The 17,269-nt window shown below is 44.9% G+C and overlaps 1 protein-coding gene across 1 annotated transcript in view; it reads right to left on the bottom strand.

Moving 5' to 3' along the window:
* The window catches only part of CACNA2D3 (calcium voltage-gated channel auxiliary subunit alpha2delta 3), a 1,003,844-nt gene that overhangs the window by 66,736 nt on the left and 919,839 nt on the right, over positions 1 to 17,269 (bottom strand). Inside the window, exons 32-34 of the mRNA XM_066244394.1 lie at positions 10,228 to 10,303; positions 7,536 to 7,588; positions 5,393 to 5,448 (exon numbers count right to left, since the gene is read on the bottom strand). Coding sequence (XP_066100491.1) covers positions 5,393 to 5,448; positions 7,536 to 7,588; positions 10,228 to 10,303 — 185 coding nt within the window. The remainder of the gene's footprint in view (positions 1 to 5,392; positions 5,449 to 7,535; positions 7,589 to 10,227; positions 10,304 to 17,269) is intronic.

Here is a 17,269-nt window from a genome sequence, read left to right as displayed (position 1 = left end):
AAACACAGAACCACGACCACCTTCAAGAGCACAGGGAAATGAGGACGCCCACCCAAAGTCAGAGTGCTGTGAGCGTGGCGCCCACGGCCTGGAGTCGCGCTCGCCACCATGCCGCTCTCCCCCCCCGCCGCAGCTATGCTGGATGTCTACAGCTGAGGCCACTGTGACTTGTCCCTCACTCACAATGAAGCACCCACAGAATTGAGGATCTTGAATTTTCCCTTAGCAACAAATGTCCCTGGTGAGAAGAACTGACTTGGGTTCACAGTAATTATGTGCAGACAATTGGGAATGAATAGAATTGTCATTTGAAAAGCTCTCTTCTTTTGTCTCTGTGCACGCATCCTCCAGTCAGACCCGGCACCTGCTGGCAAGCCCCATTCTCTTTGTGCAGCTTCGCCAAAATGACACCTTTGTGATACTGAAGCAGAGACAGGCTTCCACAGCCCCCTCGTTAAGGAAGCAAAGCAGATAAACAGTGTCATTACAGATTCCATTTTTAGCTAGTGAGGAAAAGGTACACTTAGAAGGAAGAGACCTCACAAGTCAGTGTAGTTATGGTACCTGAAACTTTTCTGTCCTTACACAGGATTTCCATTTCCATCTAACAGAGATATCTATATGATTGCAGCCCCACAGATGAGTTCATTCGTCCTCATCTGATTCAGTTGCTTCATTTAGAAAATGGAAAAGTCACTGCCATGCCCAGCAGATGGCTTTCGGCCTGCCTGTGGCGGCGCATGTGCGGCGGCCGAGGTGACCAGTGGCCTCCCTCACCGTGGTCGACCTCAGGCAGCAGGTCTTGGTTGAGGTCTGAGCCCATGATCTATTAGCTGTCTGGCTGAGGTGCCTCAGAAAAACTCAGTGACAGATTCTAGCAGTCCCTCCATCCAAGTGTGTTGAAGGGATCTGAAGATAACCTAGTGCCAGCCCTCTGGAAATGGAAAAGTATTATATTGATATATGGGCATACCACGTATCAATGATGCAATTATTTTACAAGGTCTTTATCTAGAGTCTGTGGGCAAAGGTCTGCTGGTGTAGCAATGGAGTGAAATAACTTGGAATTATCTATTGAGGATCTTTTTTCTAAAGCTTTCTGAAACAGAAACAGAACTGAAGTGTCACTTCATTCCCCTGAGCTGAAAGTGTGCCCGCTGCTGACCCTGATGGACAGGGAAGCAGGAGAGAGAGGACGTGCACTGTCAGAGGGGGGGCCCACAAGTTTCTGTGACCATCGCGACTACAAAGTCTGTCGCCCCTGCCCGACACCCCTCGGTCGACACTGTTTTTCAACAGTGGCAACGCAATAGTGCCCCTGTGCCCGCAGTTTGGCTCTCTGTGGTTTCATTACCCACAGTCAACTGCAGTTCGAAAATATTAAATGAAAAATTCCAGAAATAAAAAATGCATAAGGGTTAAGCTGCACAGCATTCTGAGCAGTGTGATGAAATCTCCTATCATCCTGCTTCTTCCTGCCCGAGACACGAACCGTCCCTTTGCCAGGTGTGTCCATGCTGTGCATGTATCGCCCGTTAGCCACTTCATAGCCATCTTGACTATCAGAGAGAGAGACTGCATTCACATAACTTTTACTACAGCATATTGTTATAATTGTTCTGTCTGATTGTTAGTTATTGTTATTAGTCTCTTAAGGTGCCTAGTTTGTAAGTTAAATTATATCATAGGTATGTTGGACAGGAAAAAAATAGTTTAGGTAGGATCTGGAACTATCCATGAGTTCAGGCATCCATTGGGGGTCTGGAATATACCCCCTACTGATAGGGGGAACTATTCTATTGACATTTTGAGTCAGATAATTATTATAGAATGTTTAACGGCATCTCTGACCTCTACTCACTAGATGTCAGCAACACCCCCACCCCAAGTTGTGACAACTAAAAATGTCTCCAGAAATTGCAATAAGCGGTGGAAGGCAAATTCCTGCCCCCCCCCCCAAGATGGAAACTCCTGGTTTAGGCAAAGATCACAGGGACTGGTACAAAACAGAGACTTAAGAACTCATTATCAGATCTGAAGGGCCAGAGGCATGGCATGGGCAGGTGCCTGCGGTAGCAGGAATGGGGAAGACAAGCAGGCCCAGGGAGAGTTGGAGAGGGGGGACGGAGGCTGGCATGAAGAAGGATTGCATCCTCTCCCTCGCCATTGCAGCCCATTGGCCAGGGATAGGCAGGTACACGGTTTGTGGCAGAATGCCAAAAATAAGCCATGGAAGACAACCAGCCACTTCCCCAGCACTGGGCACACTCCTAGCAGCCAGCCCTCTTGACCCAAAACCTCACCACCACCCAGAACAAGAGCACTGCCCACTGCCCTTCTGCCATCCTGCACACACTATTTAATCTGTCTCCCAGAACCACAGTAGGTCCACTGTTGTCTGTGGACCAATGAGGAAGTCAAAGCCTAAGAGACCAAATGATTTACCCGAACCTCACAGCTAGCAAGTGGCAGAGGAAGGCTCCTGACTCCAACAGCAAGCCCTTCCTCCCCAGGGGGGACCGCCTTCAGAACTCAGTCTGAGGAGGGACGAGTGGCAGAGGAAGGCTCCTGACTCCAACAGCGAGCCCTTCCTCCCAGATGGAACCGCCCTCGGAACTCAGTCTGAGGGGGGGACGAGTGGCAGAGGAAGGCTCCTGACTCCAACGCGAGCCCTTCCTCTCCAGGTGGGACCGCCCTCAGAACTCAGTCTGAGGGGGGACGAGGGGGGTCTGTCCCTGGAACCAGTGCTCCAGGCACAGCAGCCAGTATCCAACTTGCAATCCATTTCCCTTAGCCTCTGCTGATCTCTTTGTCTTTTTAAATCTCACTTAACTGTTATTTTTTTTTGCACCAATAGTAAAATTGTGGAAAAGCTAGACAAATAAGAAAATTAAAAAATAGAAGATAACCACCCATGTAGTAGGTCCCTTCTCCTCTCTCTTTTCTAAATCATATGCCATTTTATATAAAAGCAGGTTCATACCACAGGCAAACTTTTATTTGGGATACATGATAGTCTTCTCTTCCCAATTCATATTGGTCTCTGCCCATTGACTCGCCATTGGCGTACTGATGACTGGTCCTATTTAATGCTACTTCCCCTCCCACCACTGAATGCTTTCTGGGAGCGTATATACGGTTTTGTAATACTGTTTTTCTTGTTATATTATTTAATGGCATGAGCATTTTTAAGCTGATAAAAAGTTATCAGAAATGGAATCTTTCTAAAAGTTGTCTATGCCTTTCTGTGGATGAGCTGTAATTTATTTTAAAATATCCCTACTGTTCATCATTTAAAGAGTTACCAGTATTGCCATCATGGATTCCCTGGGGATGATCATCCTATCATAGAATTCTTGTTCCTGTCTCAGTTTATTTCTTTAGGCTAGGTTCCTAGGAGTGGGATCATGGACACCCACCGTTATTCCAGGATGATGGTACCAACCCAGCAGGAAGGGGCAAAGGTCAGGCCCACACCTGAGGGTTACCAGGACAGCACATGTGTGGATGAAAGCAGAGCCTCTGGGCTGGTCCACGGGCTCTCAGCTTCCCAGGACAGAGCCAAACCCCAACACTCTAGGACCATGTCCTCTGTTATCAGAAGCTGCTCCATGCGGGTGTACACATGTGTAGAACTCTGCAGATGTTGCTACATCTCACATTCTAACAAGAAATTAGTGAGTCAATGAATTTAGGCAAAATGGGCCTATGTGTAGGTTACAAAGCTATGGTGACAGCAATGAAAATGGTCATACCTGGCCCCCCCAAAATGTGTTAGGGTAAAGATTGAGCACAAACTATACATTAAGCAGCAGTTAGGTGTTAAGGGATAACAATGGTTAAAAGACAGCTCCTGCCATTAAAGCATTCTAGTGTAGTGTGAAGCAAACAAACTGAGGCATACTGGTGTGCAGAACTGGGAAGTGTGTGACTGACTGGGCAGAGCGAGGAAGGAATGCCGCTAATTCTTCCTGGGAGACATGAAGGACTCCTCGCTGCCTGGGGGCTCAAGGGAAGGAAGCAGAAATGCCAGGCTGAAATAGATCCAGCACCTGAGAAAATGCCAATATGTTACTAACCGACCCATTTTTAAATGATAATTTAAAATAATAATAACAATGGTAGCAGTCTGCTCATGCCTGGTATTCCCGGTTAAAAAATAATCAAGATAAATAAATATACAAAGGAAAGAAAAAGCAGGGTGTATCTGAGAAACAGCACATGATTGAACAGGCGGGGAAATGGCCCTCATTAAAGAGCATGGCTTTTGTCGGGCGTGGGGAGTCCACTAGTCACCACTGTGGTGCTCAATTCTATCATTGCTGTTTTCACGAATTAATTACAACTACTGCCTGACCAGGTGGTGGCGCAGTGGCTAGAGCGTTGGACTGGGACGTGGAGGACCCAGGTTTGAGACCCTGAGGTTGCCAGCTTGAGCGTGGGCTCATTTGGTTTGAGCAAAGCTCACCAGCTTGAGCCCAAGGTCACTGGCTTGAGCAAGGGGTTACTTGATCTGCTGTAGCCCCCTGGTCAAGGCACATATGAGAAAGCAATCAGTGAACAACTAAGGTGCTGCAATGAAGAATTGATGCTTCTCATCTCTCTCCCTTCCTGTCTGTCTGTCCCTATCTGTCCCTCTCTCTGACTCTCTCTGTCTCTGTCACACACAAAAAAATTACAACTACTGTTTTTGAGTGCTTAGTGTAATGCAGTCACTGTGCTCAGCATATATCCAGACTTATCTCTTGACTAGATAACACACACATACACACAAACGGTAAGGGATACATATTATGTATTATTTTCCTATTTCACTTACTGTGGGGAAACCGAGCCTTGCCCAGATCAGCTCAATTGCTAAAAGGCCAATGTTGGAGCCAGGACCCACATCCACACTGATCGAAGTCCACATTTATTCCTCTAAGAGTGTCTACTAATTACTGCCCAAATCATTGAGGGTGTGGGAACAGGAAAAGTAATATGCTTAGACTTATATTTTATGAGGGTAATTGTAAAAAAAAAAAAGAAAACTCAAAAACAAAACAGAAGTTCTCTTTCATTCAGCCTGAGAAGGCGATGAGTCTGTCTCCCTTAGATTTTAGCACTGCCCACGAACTTCATGAGGACTTCACCTGTGCAAAGTAGGGCCTCAAAGCCTTCGTTAGGAAACAGGCCAAAGTGCATGTTCAGCATGGGCTGAATGAAGGCTGTGGAATTTTTGTCAGAGGGGATGGCGCTGCACTTAGCACAAAGGGCGCCTTCCGCTGACAGAGCTGAAAAATCATCACTTTGCCTGGAGTAGTTTCATGCGAGCCCATCCCTGATGAAAATCAGCCCTTGAACACAGGGTCTGTCACTCTGAGCTGGGAAAGAGAAACCAGTGGCTGCTTACCTTTTGCTGTCATATCTGAGTGCCACCAACTACAGAGGTTAAATTCCACCAGGAACCTAAAAGGTGATGGGAAAGCCCAGTTACTTGGTCATCTACATCCTGAATGGAATAGTGACATCGTGTTAACCAGCACTGTCACCTTGTTTGTAAGGATAACATCTCGATCTAGAAATATCAACACGGTTGATTCAGTCACCACAGAACTGCCACTGGACTTTATCTTATTTTTGAAAGGCTATTTTATCACCAATGCTAACCAAACCCTGAAATAAGGTTTACCTAGGCTCAGGACTCTGCTAAGAAATATTCTGCTTTATGGGCAGAAATAGTTTCTAGTTATAGCCTGAGTCCATAGTAAAATGTCCACTTCTAAAGGACTTCCCCAGCCTTGGTTCAGAAATACAAATAGAATATTTTCTACTGAACTATGATCTGTAGTAATAAAGGATGATTCCAAAATTTATACTGCAACGCAAACTTGTTCAGCCGTCTGTGTGTGTGTGTGTGTATGTGTGTGTGTGTGTGTGTGTGTAGGGGCAGATGGGACAATCATCTCTTTATGAAATTAGACCACAGTGTGAATTCAAAAAATCAAAATTTCTCAAATGCTCATAAAGAATGCAAAGTAATATAAATCCTCCTCCAAATTATGGAGACAGACCAAAATTCAGCCACTTCTTTTTCAGTTATATGGATACTATTTCTAGCAACTCACTTGCAATCAAAACCCCACTGTTGGGCAAGTGAATTTGTAAAATTTGTATTTTTTTAGTTTGCTCACTTTTATTACTAAAAATTGGCACTGGGCAGCCAGGTGTATGCTTGCCCTCAGAGCAGGGCAGTTGATGGCAAATTGTGATTTCATTCCTGCTTGGGCGGGGCCATTGATTTGCTAATGTTTACTGGAAGAGGGATTTTTGTGGGCCCAGCCAGTTTTGCAGAGAGAGTATAGAGAATGTAGAGTGCTGAAGAAGAAGCTAGTTTTACAGAAAGAGAGAGAGAAGGTGTGCAGATGGGGAATCAGAGCTGAGGGGCTTTGTGAGCTCCACTGAGACTGGTGGGGCCTTTGATTCTAGGAATGGAAGAAGATTCTCCTGGTTGTGGAAACAGAGAATGCGTCAGGGCTTTGGGAGCTACTGAATGAAAGGGAAGTGTTTTCCCTGCCTGTGTGCTCGTCAGCTGGTACGAGACTTTAATAAAGGAATGGCCCACCATTTTTTGGCTCCACTGTTTCTTTACCGTCTGTCCGAATTCAATGAGAACCTGCATGGCCATGATGGTGGTGGCCACTGGCCTTATGCCCACTATTATTTACCTGTTACTATATTTCTGTGTCTTATGTACATGCAGAACTCACTCCCTACTTGACTTTATAACTTTGTTAAATTAGTAGAGTTCATGTTAAAGTAATAGATACCATAATGTCTGTTCCTCGAATGGCCAGAACTCTGCCTTAAACCCACAGAACTGGAACCTTAACCAGGAAAATCAGAATGGGAGAGTTTGGTGCAGCTTTAAAGACCTGCTTCCGGTGCTCATCCACGGAGTTCCTCCTTTCGTGTGAGGCCGTGTTTCTGCAATGTGTTCAAAATCTCATCTGGAAGTCAAGCCTTTCAGCTCTGTGCCATTTCAAGTGTGACCTAAGTCACAGAGGCATTGCACCCTCCAAACAGGATTGAGACTGGACAGGGTGAACAAGTAAGTCACACCTGAGAAAAGCCCAGGCCCTGGCCCATGACCGCATGGTCCCCATGCCTTTCCATGACAAGACACCCCGAGCAGCACAGTGGACAGCCATGGCAATTTGTTCTTCTGACCACAGCCCACCCAGGCTGTGTTAAAAACAGCCAGACATCTATGTTAAATTCCATAGTAACCACAATAAATAAATTTGGTTTGTGTATTGCAAGCTATTAGTCTGCTAAATGATGACATAAGGGCATAAGCAGTGACCATGAATAACTTAATAAAAGATAATTTTTTTTTTTGGTCTCAATGTTCCATATTTCGAGGTTTTCAATGAGGTTATCTCAGAATATTATGAATCTAATGGTTATTGAAAATATGAGGTGGAGTCAACCAATTTACTTAATAATACACAAGAAAAGCAATCAAATTTTTTAAATGAAGCGATTGTACTCACAAGACAAGTTCTGTCATTATCCATTTTACTGCAGCGAGGAAAGCATTATACGGCTGAGGAGAAGAATTTGAGTCATGAAAACAAAGTGTATCACACACAAAATTTGTAGTTTAACTTAAGGCTGTCCTTAAGTTAAATACATAAAGACAAAGTTATTCTTTAAGAGAGATTGATATGTTAAGAAGCAGCAAAGCTCTAGCTAAAGGAAGAAAATAGTTGGATATGGTATCCCAAAACTAACATTTTAAAACTTTGAACTCACCTGAAGTGAGATGTGATTTACAAGTAAAATAAACATGATCTAAGACAGGGGTTATCGCTGGGAGGAAAAAGGAAGTTCAGCAAAGGATGCTTAAACCTTTACCCTCTGGGGGCTAATATTTCGCAGCCTAATGCTGAGGGGCTAGAATCATATAACTAATTTCAAATGGAAATTTACAGAGCTGCTTCTCTGGAAGGTGATTCCTGTTTGCCATCACTGTATGCCATTCATTGAAATAAGCAAAAATTGCATATATTTGATTTTAATGTTGCCCATGAATTATGCAGGATTTAAACTGTCTTTTCTCACACATCTTTGGACTTGAGAAAATGATAACCATATAAACATGTGATTTTATCCTTGAGAAAATCCCCTTCACTCTATAAAAGAAGGCACTGACAGCCTAATCTTTATTTCAGAATATTCTAATTGAAAAAAGCAGTTGAATTGTTTACTCTGTGATATTTCCTATGTGGATAATTCAATTTCCTGAATTCTGGAAAATACCAAGTCTCCCCCTCAGTCAGTTCTTTGTACCTAGGTATGTCAGATATGTGAGTGGTGAGCAGCTTTGAAAGACAGGCAGACATTGGCAAAGCCTGGGCTCCAGATGGCAGGTCCAGAAAAGTCTCAGAATCCTTTGTGGTTGCATTTAGATATCAGAGAATTGAAATTCCAAATCTTGGTTTCTTAAGTGAGGGCTGCTTAATCCTGCCTTCTGAGCATTTTGATGATAAAGACTAGATCTAGGAAGGGGGAGGTGGGATTATCCAGTTTTAAATAAAATAAGAACCAATGTATATACTCCAAGCCATTCTTGAAACCTCCCTGTTTCAAGCCAACAAGTAAATAAACAAAACAACAAAAATCTACTGGGGCTACTCCCAGCCAACTGGGATTTCAGACTGGATTTCTTGTTCTGATTTGACTGAGTGTCTCAGCATCATTTCCTGATTCACAGAGCCTTTGGGAAAAGGGTCAGACAAGGATAACCTGCTAACTATCTCCTAAAGCCAAATGCAACCCTGCAGCCCTGTGATTTGGCCATCATAATTCCTAGGGATTGAAAAATAATCATCTTTCTATCATAATGACCCAGGTCCTCAGACCATGGGACAGTTCTGTGTCTTTGTACCTGCTGGGATGGAGAGTGACATTTCAGTGGTCCTAGGTAGTATGAATTAGGAAGGAGAGGTAGAATGAATAAAGGGATTAAAGAGGTTTTGGAGGTAGGGGAGGGCAGGCACAGGGGCAGTCACCCTGAGACCAGGGGGAGGAGCACTCACACATTTCCTGCCAGACCTTGGCTCAACCTCTGGGGAAACAAATGGATTATGTAAATACGGGATTGAAAATGTTAAATGCACAGTATCTCAGAAGAGTAAAGCCACTGAGCTTTTAAATCTAATAATGAATACATACCCTGGGCACATTTTAAATCTGGAAACAGTCATGCCAAGGTTAGGGAAGTTGAATTTGGAAAGATGATTCTCACTAAAAAGCAGTGTTTTTCAAAATGTCCAATTCTTAGATTTTAGTGGCCACTCAAAACTTTTCTAGCTCCAAGTCATTTCTTGTGCCCTCAGTATTTAAGAACTATGTTAAATATTTGATTTTTAAATAATCTCCTTTCAAGATTGTACATCTGCAAATGAGAAGGTGTATATTTATATTTTAAAATCAAAATGACTTGTTTCAAACCAAATTTTAGGTTAATTTCTAGAATTTACAAAATAATAACATATAATGGTTATGTTTATATACCTATGCTGGACTATAGATATATATATATAGACTATAGATACAGATATTGAAGGTGTCTATAGCTAGAGTTTTTCTTTTTTGTATGTGTTTTCAAGTTATTGGTGGCCAAAGTTACATTGTTTACACATTATAAATTATATTTTATAACTGGAAGTAAATTATAGCAGTTAATTTCTGGCAGTCAGAATGCCATTTTATAATGTTACAATAGCTATGCTGATTGGTCCTCAACTGTGATGTCAGTCATGGAAACAGCTCTAGAGAAATAAGGTTGAAACAGCAGCAGCGTGATCGGGGTGAAAATCTGCCATCAAACTTGACTTTGTTCAGAGGCAAGCAGTTCTCTGACAAACCCAGAGGAAAATTTCTGTTGACCCCAACCAAATTATCTTTTAGAAGCATAAAAGAATCCTCAAAACTTGTCCCCTCTTCTATCCATCAAAAGGGGGCTGCTGCATTAATCCATCTAAGACTGTGATCTGTTTATCATTCATATAGTCACTGAATTTGGATTTAAACAGAAGTGACTCTGCTCAACCAGCAAAATCAGCAACTACTTTGAAACATTCATGGTTTTGAAAAAGGTAACTTGATTACCCAAAGGAAAAGATAGGCTCACACAGCGGCAGAGACGCGCGGTTTTCTGGGTGATGACACTGTACTTACATCCAGCAGACCGTGGGCACCATCGCTGCTCTCTTTGTTGGCCCTACACATGGCTTGATAGTCATAAAGGGTAATTCTGTAGGAAAGAATGGAAAGGAGCTTCACTAAATGGGGACATACAGGAACCAAACTGTGCAGCATGAACACGGCCATCAAGTGTAGCAGGGTTGAACACAGATAATTGCACACATAAAATAAGGATGACAAGCCTGTGAAGGGAACCAAAGTTTTACCATCCCAAAAAGTGCCTTTTGGGATATTGATTTTAAGCTGTTGATTAAGGAACCAAAGATGCAGAAAGAGTTTTTGGTTCCCCCCACCCCAAAGTTAGAAACGGGGAGGCAGTCAGCCTTCTTCTGCATGCGCCCGACTGGGATCCACCTGGTATGCCCACCAGGGGGCGATGCTCTGCCCATCTGGGGCGTCGCTCTGTTAAGGCGGGAGCCATTCTAAGCACCTGAGGCAGAGGCCATGGAGCCATCCTCAGCCCCTGGGCCAACTTTGCTCCAATGGAGCCTTGGCTGCGGGAGGGGAAGAGAGAGACAGAGAGGAAGGAGAGGGGGAAGGGTGGAGAAGCATATGGGTGCTTCTCCTGTGTGCTCTGACCAAGAATCGAACCCTGGACTTCCACACGCTGGCAGGATGCTCTACCACTGAGCCAACCAGCCAGGGCCCAGAATGAGCCTTTGACTCTCCCCCTTTCCTACCTGAGGGACTTCAGATGGAGAGGCCTCCTTTAGGAAGGAGATCTTAGCAAGGTCACCTCTCTCTGCAGGCTCACTTTAGCCTATATGCATGAAGTACGGGAGATAGGAAGGATCCATGCAAAAACCTGATCTTTAGGAAAGACCCTCCTCCCCATTAATTCTGGGGTGCCTGGAAAAAATTTGTTTGCCTTGTGGTCTCTCTTTTTCATCTTTCTGTGAATTACCTACCTCCCCTTTGAATTCCCAGACCCCTGTCTACTTCTCCTTTGTCCGGAATGGAATACAAACCTCAATTGTTCAATGCATTTTGGGTCACATTCTTATGGATCCCCGAATATACATTTGTATAGTAAACTTTGGACATTTTCTCCTGTTAATTTGTCTCTGTTAATTTGATTATTAGCCCGGCTAGAAGAATTTAGAAGGTGGGAGTCTTGTGTCGATAGCTAGATATTAATAAAGGAGAGGAGCAAAAGGAATCACATGTTAAGAAGCCCAATGGACTTGGAAGCTGGATCAAATATTAGGTCTGCTTCACTAGTAAGTTGCAGCATTCATGTTCTCCTCAGGGAATCCCAGCATTGCCCACCAAAAGGATCAACTCTCCCCCCTTCCCCCATGTAGGGAGGGAGGATCTCACTGGGAAAAAGCCAGACCTCCTGTAGGCACCCAATAGTGGGGTGAGGGGAGAAGAAAGGAGAGATTCCCCTGCTGGGCACATGTTCACTAGAAACCAGAGGACATATCAGAACTTTTAGACATGCCCAGTAAAAGCCAAGATGGGTGCAGAGGGAGGTAAGCACATGCACAATAAAAACTAAGATGGCGACAAAGGGCAGAGCCTAGCCTGGGAAAACAATCGGATTGAATAAGGGACAGATAACCCCAGAATATCTAAAAAATAGATTGGTTGGGGAAGGACCAAGGCAAGCCTGCAAAAGATTGGGAAGTTGATTGGTTGGTTTGAAAGGGTACCTTGTCCTTCCCAAGCTGAGATGATATAATCAGAGCCTAACAAAGCTCTCCCTGACTCGCTCCCTTTGTATCATGTGCTGGTGCTGATGTTGGCATGTTCTCTCTCCACAGCAGCCATGTGGTCCTGGCAGCCCTCTGGGGTCGGGCAGCCCCGCGGACCCTAAGCACAGCACTGTTTGCGGCCTGGGCACATCAGATGAGGAGATGCATCTCTGGGTCCTGGCCCTTCTGAGCCTGGTGGGTACAGGTGGGCCTGCAATCCCACAAGATGGACTTCTTCCACCTCTAGACAGACCTAAGCCATCCGGTTGTGAATGGGATAGTGTGGCAATCTCTTCAAAGACACCTGTGCCCTGCGTGCCCTAACAGAAAATCTTGCCACAGTACCTCAAGTTTAACCATGCACAAATCTGGGAAATGCTTTTCCCATAACTCTGTGGAAGGACCCCGTTTTCACTAGCAACAGGCAAAAAGTTATATTTCTTCAGCCCTCAAACCAGGAACACAAAGTTATATTTCTTCAGCCCTCAAACCAGGAACACGGCAAACTCTAGGACTGAAGACACAGTAATGATGCCCTGTATAAGTGCAGAACTAGCTCAAAATGGCACTATCCTGTTTAAAGAAGTACTGAGTTGACTTTCAGTGACCACAGACCCAAACTGCAAGTCATAACGCAGAGGCATGTGCAGAGGAGAGAACTTCGACCTCCAGTTGCACTCAGAATCGAAGTCTGTCCCCAAACCCCCAAGGAACCAAAGGACCAGGATATCACCGGAGCTTGAGCACTGAAATCCTTTCAGAAGCAGAGGGTTTGTTGTCCAGGAAGATCCCCTACTCATGTCCTTTGCCATAAATGGCCAAGCTCCAAGGTCCTCCAATTAAAACTTGCACTCCCAACACCTCCACAAACCTGTTCCCCCTATACCCTTAAAAACCCACTCTGAACCCTGGATCAGAGAGTTCAGGCTTTTGAGCATTAGCTTCCCATTCTCTTGGATGTTGCCATTTATAATAAAATAGCCAATTTTTCTTTCTCCACTGCAATTCTCAGTGTTTAGTGTTTGGCTCTTTTAGCGCTCGGTGGATAAGCTCATTCTGGTCTATAATACTTAGAAATTGAAGAATAAAGGGAATAAGGATATTGGGGTGGTGAGGAAATAGGAGAACCCCCCCACCACCCACACACACAAATTGATACAACAGTCATGTTGGTTTGTCAAGGATGATTGGCATGGACCAGTATTCCTCAGAGGGAATATGCGATTCTGAACTGGATTCTGGGCCTTGGAAGAAATCCGCTTTGGCTATATCTCCAGGATGATAGCTAGGAAGGGCTAGTTTGAAGTAAGGAATATCAGGATCCTCTGTCTCTCTCGAGCACTAGAAGACATACCTGGACCCACATAAGCCCAGCACTTTGACAACTTGTTGGAAAACAGCCAGCTCACTGACTGTAGTCCCCACCCCACTGCCACCACCATGATAGTCAGTGTATTCTCACTTCTGAAAACAGTGCTATTTATGAAACAAGAAAATGGGCATTTATTTTCTCCACTGGTGATAAAAGCATAACTTTTGTCCTCATTATGACCTGTACTCAGAAGATCTATTTTATAATTGCTTTTCCTATCAGCTTTACAAAGGATAATGGCAGTTTCTGCTTTTAGATGGAGCAAGCCCATTTTCCCAAAGGAGACATGCATGCTATGCTTCCCCTGGGCCCCGTCCCACTCTTCTGGGCACAAAGGAGAGACACTTAAAGTCCAGCTTGAGTTTCACAGCAGCTGCCAGAGGACATGTTAACACTGCAGTACTACAGGATTCCCACGTGACCAAGAGGAACTCGCCCCACAGAAGCTACTTTCTAGAACAATAGAGCGCTTAATGTGGGGGTACCTAATGCTATGCTAGCCATGAACAACCAGCCAAGGCTCTGGCCGGAGAAGTCCCCAGGCAAGCGTCCCTCAGAAATCACTGACAACCCCTGTAGTAAGCCAGCCACAGGGTCAACTGCAGACTCCAGGGACAACTCTAACTGGTGCCGCCATGCCACAGCGGCAAACTCATCTGGGGGTTCCTACAGGGAGTCCTGGAAGGGTTTTCTAGAAGTTTGCAAGAATTATTTTGGGCTTCATCCTTTTCCTACTGCTCGACTCTGTCTCTAGGGCAGATACCTTGGGGGGGGGGGGAGGCAGCACAGGTTGAGCGGATCAGCAGGTGCCTGGGTCTCACAGACGTGGCTACGGGATGGCCTTGGCTTACAGCTTGCTTCTGCCATTTGTCCAGGGTGACATCTTGAGCAGGTTGCTTACCCTCTCTTGAGGCTCCATTGTCTCATGTATAAAATGACGCACAGAGATATGTGAGATGTAAACAGTCAGGCAGGTGAAAGTATACTGAAATATACTTTGTACAGTTGTCTGAGGCCTGTTATGATCCTTATGACAGAAGGCCTATTTTTTTTTCTCTGTTAGCAGTTGGGCTCTTAAAACTATACTGTTCCCAAAGACTTAAGTGATAGCAGCATGATCTAATTGTTAAAATACCAGCTTTGAAGTAAGTGACAGCAGAACTGAAACCTTAAATCATCTGCTTATTACAATGTTCTGGGTTTGTTTGTGTTTTTAATGTTTTGATGCTTCACTTTCCTCACCTATGAAACGTTGAGAACAGTGGCCACCTTACAGGTGGCCGTAATGACGAGCTGCGGTCACATGCGTGTTCCATTTAGCATAGCACATGACACAGGCTCCTCCAGCAGCGGGTAGGGTGGCAGCTGCCATGGTAATTTATTGGTATGGTTTTCACTGCCATCATTAATTAATGGGGTTGGTGTTTAATGCAATGGGAATTGACGCAGGTTTTATCCAGCTGGTTAGAGGATGGACCAGCCTCCCTCCTAATTTTCTCAGCTCATTGGCACATATGACACAGTGTAAAATTCACACGTTCCAGTTGTACAAGGCACCTTCAGAAGCTGTGCTGGAGTTATCAAGAGACTATGCAGGAACTTCTGGGCATGGGTTTCTCAGCTGAGGACCATGGTAGCAACAGCTAATATATTATACTTATCAAACTCTTTTTAGCAACCATGAGCAAGGTCGTCTTCTAAACATGTCCCTGCAAGGTAGATTTTCATCAACCTCACTGGACAGAGAGGCAAACTGAATCTCAGCCAGCCTGAACCTTGTGCTCGGTTCATACACCTAACCAGTGTCAGGACCAGAATTGAATGGGGGCCAATCTGTGCTGACCTTACTCTACTCGGTTGGTCGGAAAGAGTCTAGGTAGGAAATGCTTAGAATGCAGCCCTGGGTCCCACCCGAGTCTGTTCGCAATGCCACAGGAAGTGCTGCCCAGGATAAGTTCTCATAACCAGTGTCCAGACTCGATTTCCCACCCAAGCTGAGGGGCTGCTGTGGTGTCACTGGGCCTGGCTGCACCAGCTGGCCTGCTGGTAAGAGCCCCTTGTCACGGTAACCACCCAGACGGCCAGAGGGCAGGAAGCTCGATTCTCCTGGGATCACTTCAAAGGCTGGAGTTTACATGCTGGGGCCAGACTCAATTGCTCTGGGGCAGCCTCTAGGCTGGGGTTCCTGCCTTTCATTTCACCAGGAAGCCCTCCCGATACCCCTGCCGTCAGGAGGTCACGAAACAAGCCTTCCCTGCCTTCTCCACGCCTAGACGACAGCTTTAACTAGATGTTACAGAAAGAGAGACTTCCAGATTATTACCCTTTTTGAAGTGATTTTGTTACTGTTTTAAATAACTCCATTTTGTGGCTATCTGTATCCTGTTTGGCTGATTATAGTTAAAGAACATGGTAATTGCCTGCTTTCATTTGGCTCTAAAATAAGCCCAGAGCATTGGGTCCAGCCCAAGATCGGTGCTGCTTTGCTGCCCTCAGCAGGGGGAGTTTAATCTCATACAGATAACACGCCTGCATTCCCGTGGCATCAGCACCAGGCCCCTTGAGCCCCAGCCTGCAGCCCAAGACCTCATCATTGGCATCGCTGTGTCCCCAGCCGGGTTTCTTCCAAGCCAGGACAGAAGGCAGATATGGTCTCTGAAGAAGAAACTCAAAACAACACAAACAAAGCCTGGGCAACCTAAGCGTTCCTGTACCAGGTCACATGACAGGCCAGGGCATTAGGACTTAGAGCTGCTTGGCTGAAGCTGCTCTTTTCCAACTAGACAACAACCATGACCAAGAAAAACATTTTCTTCTAAGAATTAGAAGGTTGAATTTCAAAGGCCTGAGTTCAGCTACTTTTTAGGTTTATTAGTAACTACCTGTGGGACTAGCATTTATTAAATACCTACTATGTGCCCATGAGGCCGGGTACTTTACCTGTAATGACTCAATGAATTAGCTCACTTTGGATAAACGGTTACCTAAGAACCAATCTTGAAACAGCTTGATGATTGCAAATATAGCCCTAAAAGCCAGACAGGGAAGGATTTGAAATAGAGACCTGCTGTGGGACATATTTAAGCTGTTTTGAATCCAAAATTATGAGGATCAAAGTGACTCACTAGGGTAGCATTTAAAAATACGTATTCTTTGTTGAGCTGTAAAAAGTGTTTTCTGGGGCTGCTTTCAACTCGCCAGTGATAGGGCACAGAGCTGGGACACAGGACACTCCTCACAGAGGGACTGTGGCCATGGGAAGCCCTGTTGGAGACTACCTCTCAGAGAGCCAGGAAAGTGGGAAGCCCCATCTATTGATCTGAGTGCTAGCTGAAAATCCAAAGGGGCTGTGCCTTCTCTCCTTCGGCATCAGTAGCAACGTCCTCCTGCCTGTTCCTGGAGCTCCACAGAGCACATCTCACAGCACAGGTGGTACACTGACACAGCCCTAGCCCTAGCCCTAGCCCTAGCTGCTTGTGAACGCTCCGACTGCCAATCACCAGGACACCCACCATAGCAGAGAATGAGAGTCACGTGGTTGCACGGGCCAGGAGCCCAGCACACAGGGTGTGTAGGGTCGCTCAAGACCCAGTGCAGAACCCTGCAAGGGAGCCCTGAGAAAAGCCTCACTTGTTCTATGGATCAAGCAAGGGTCTATCAGCACCTAAATGCTTTTCATTGACAGCTGCTGATAATATTAAACAACAACAAAAAAGTTACAGATACTGATCACGCCAGCATCTCACCTAGGTCATAAAAGTAACAGTAGGAAATAACCCTGGGGAACAAATTTTGTTGCATCCACAAAAACACTTGTTCTTACATAATTTGAGTGTGCTGATCTCAAATCTGACATTAGTTTTTCTCTGTAAGCTACAGTTTTTTTGCAATTCATGATTTTAGGTTTTCATCTTATTGTAAAATTTTCAACATTTAGTTTAACATA

This window comes from Saccopteryx bilineata, chromosome 10 (genome assembly GCF_036850765.1).
Source record: "Saccopteryx bilineata isolate mSacBil1 chromosome 10, mSacBil1_pri_phased_curated, whole genome shotgun sequence".
Lineage (NCBI taxonomy): Eukaryota > Metazoa > Chordata > Mammalia > Chiroptera > Emballonuridae > Saccopteryx > Saccopteryx bilineata.
The sequence above is the reverse complement of the archived record's forward strand: the minus strand, read 5'-3'. Positions and strand labels throughout refer to the sequence as shown.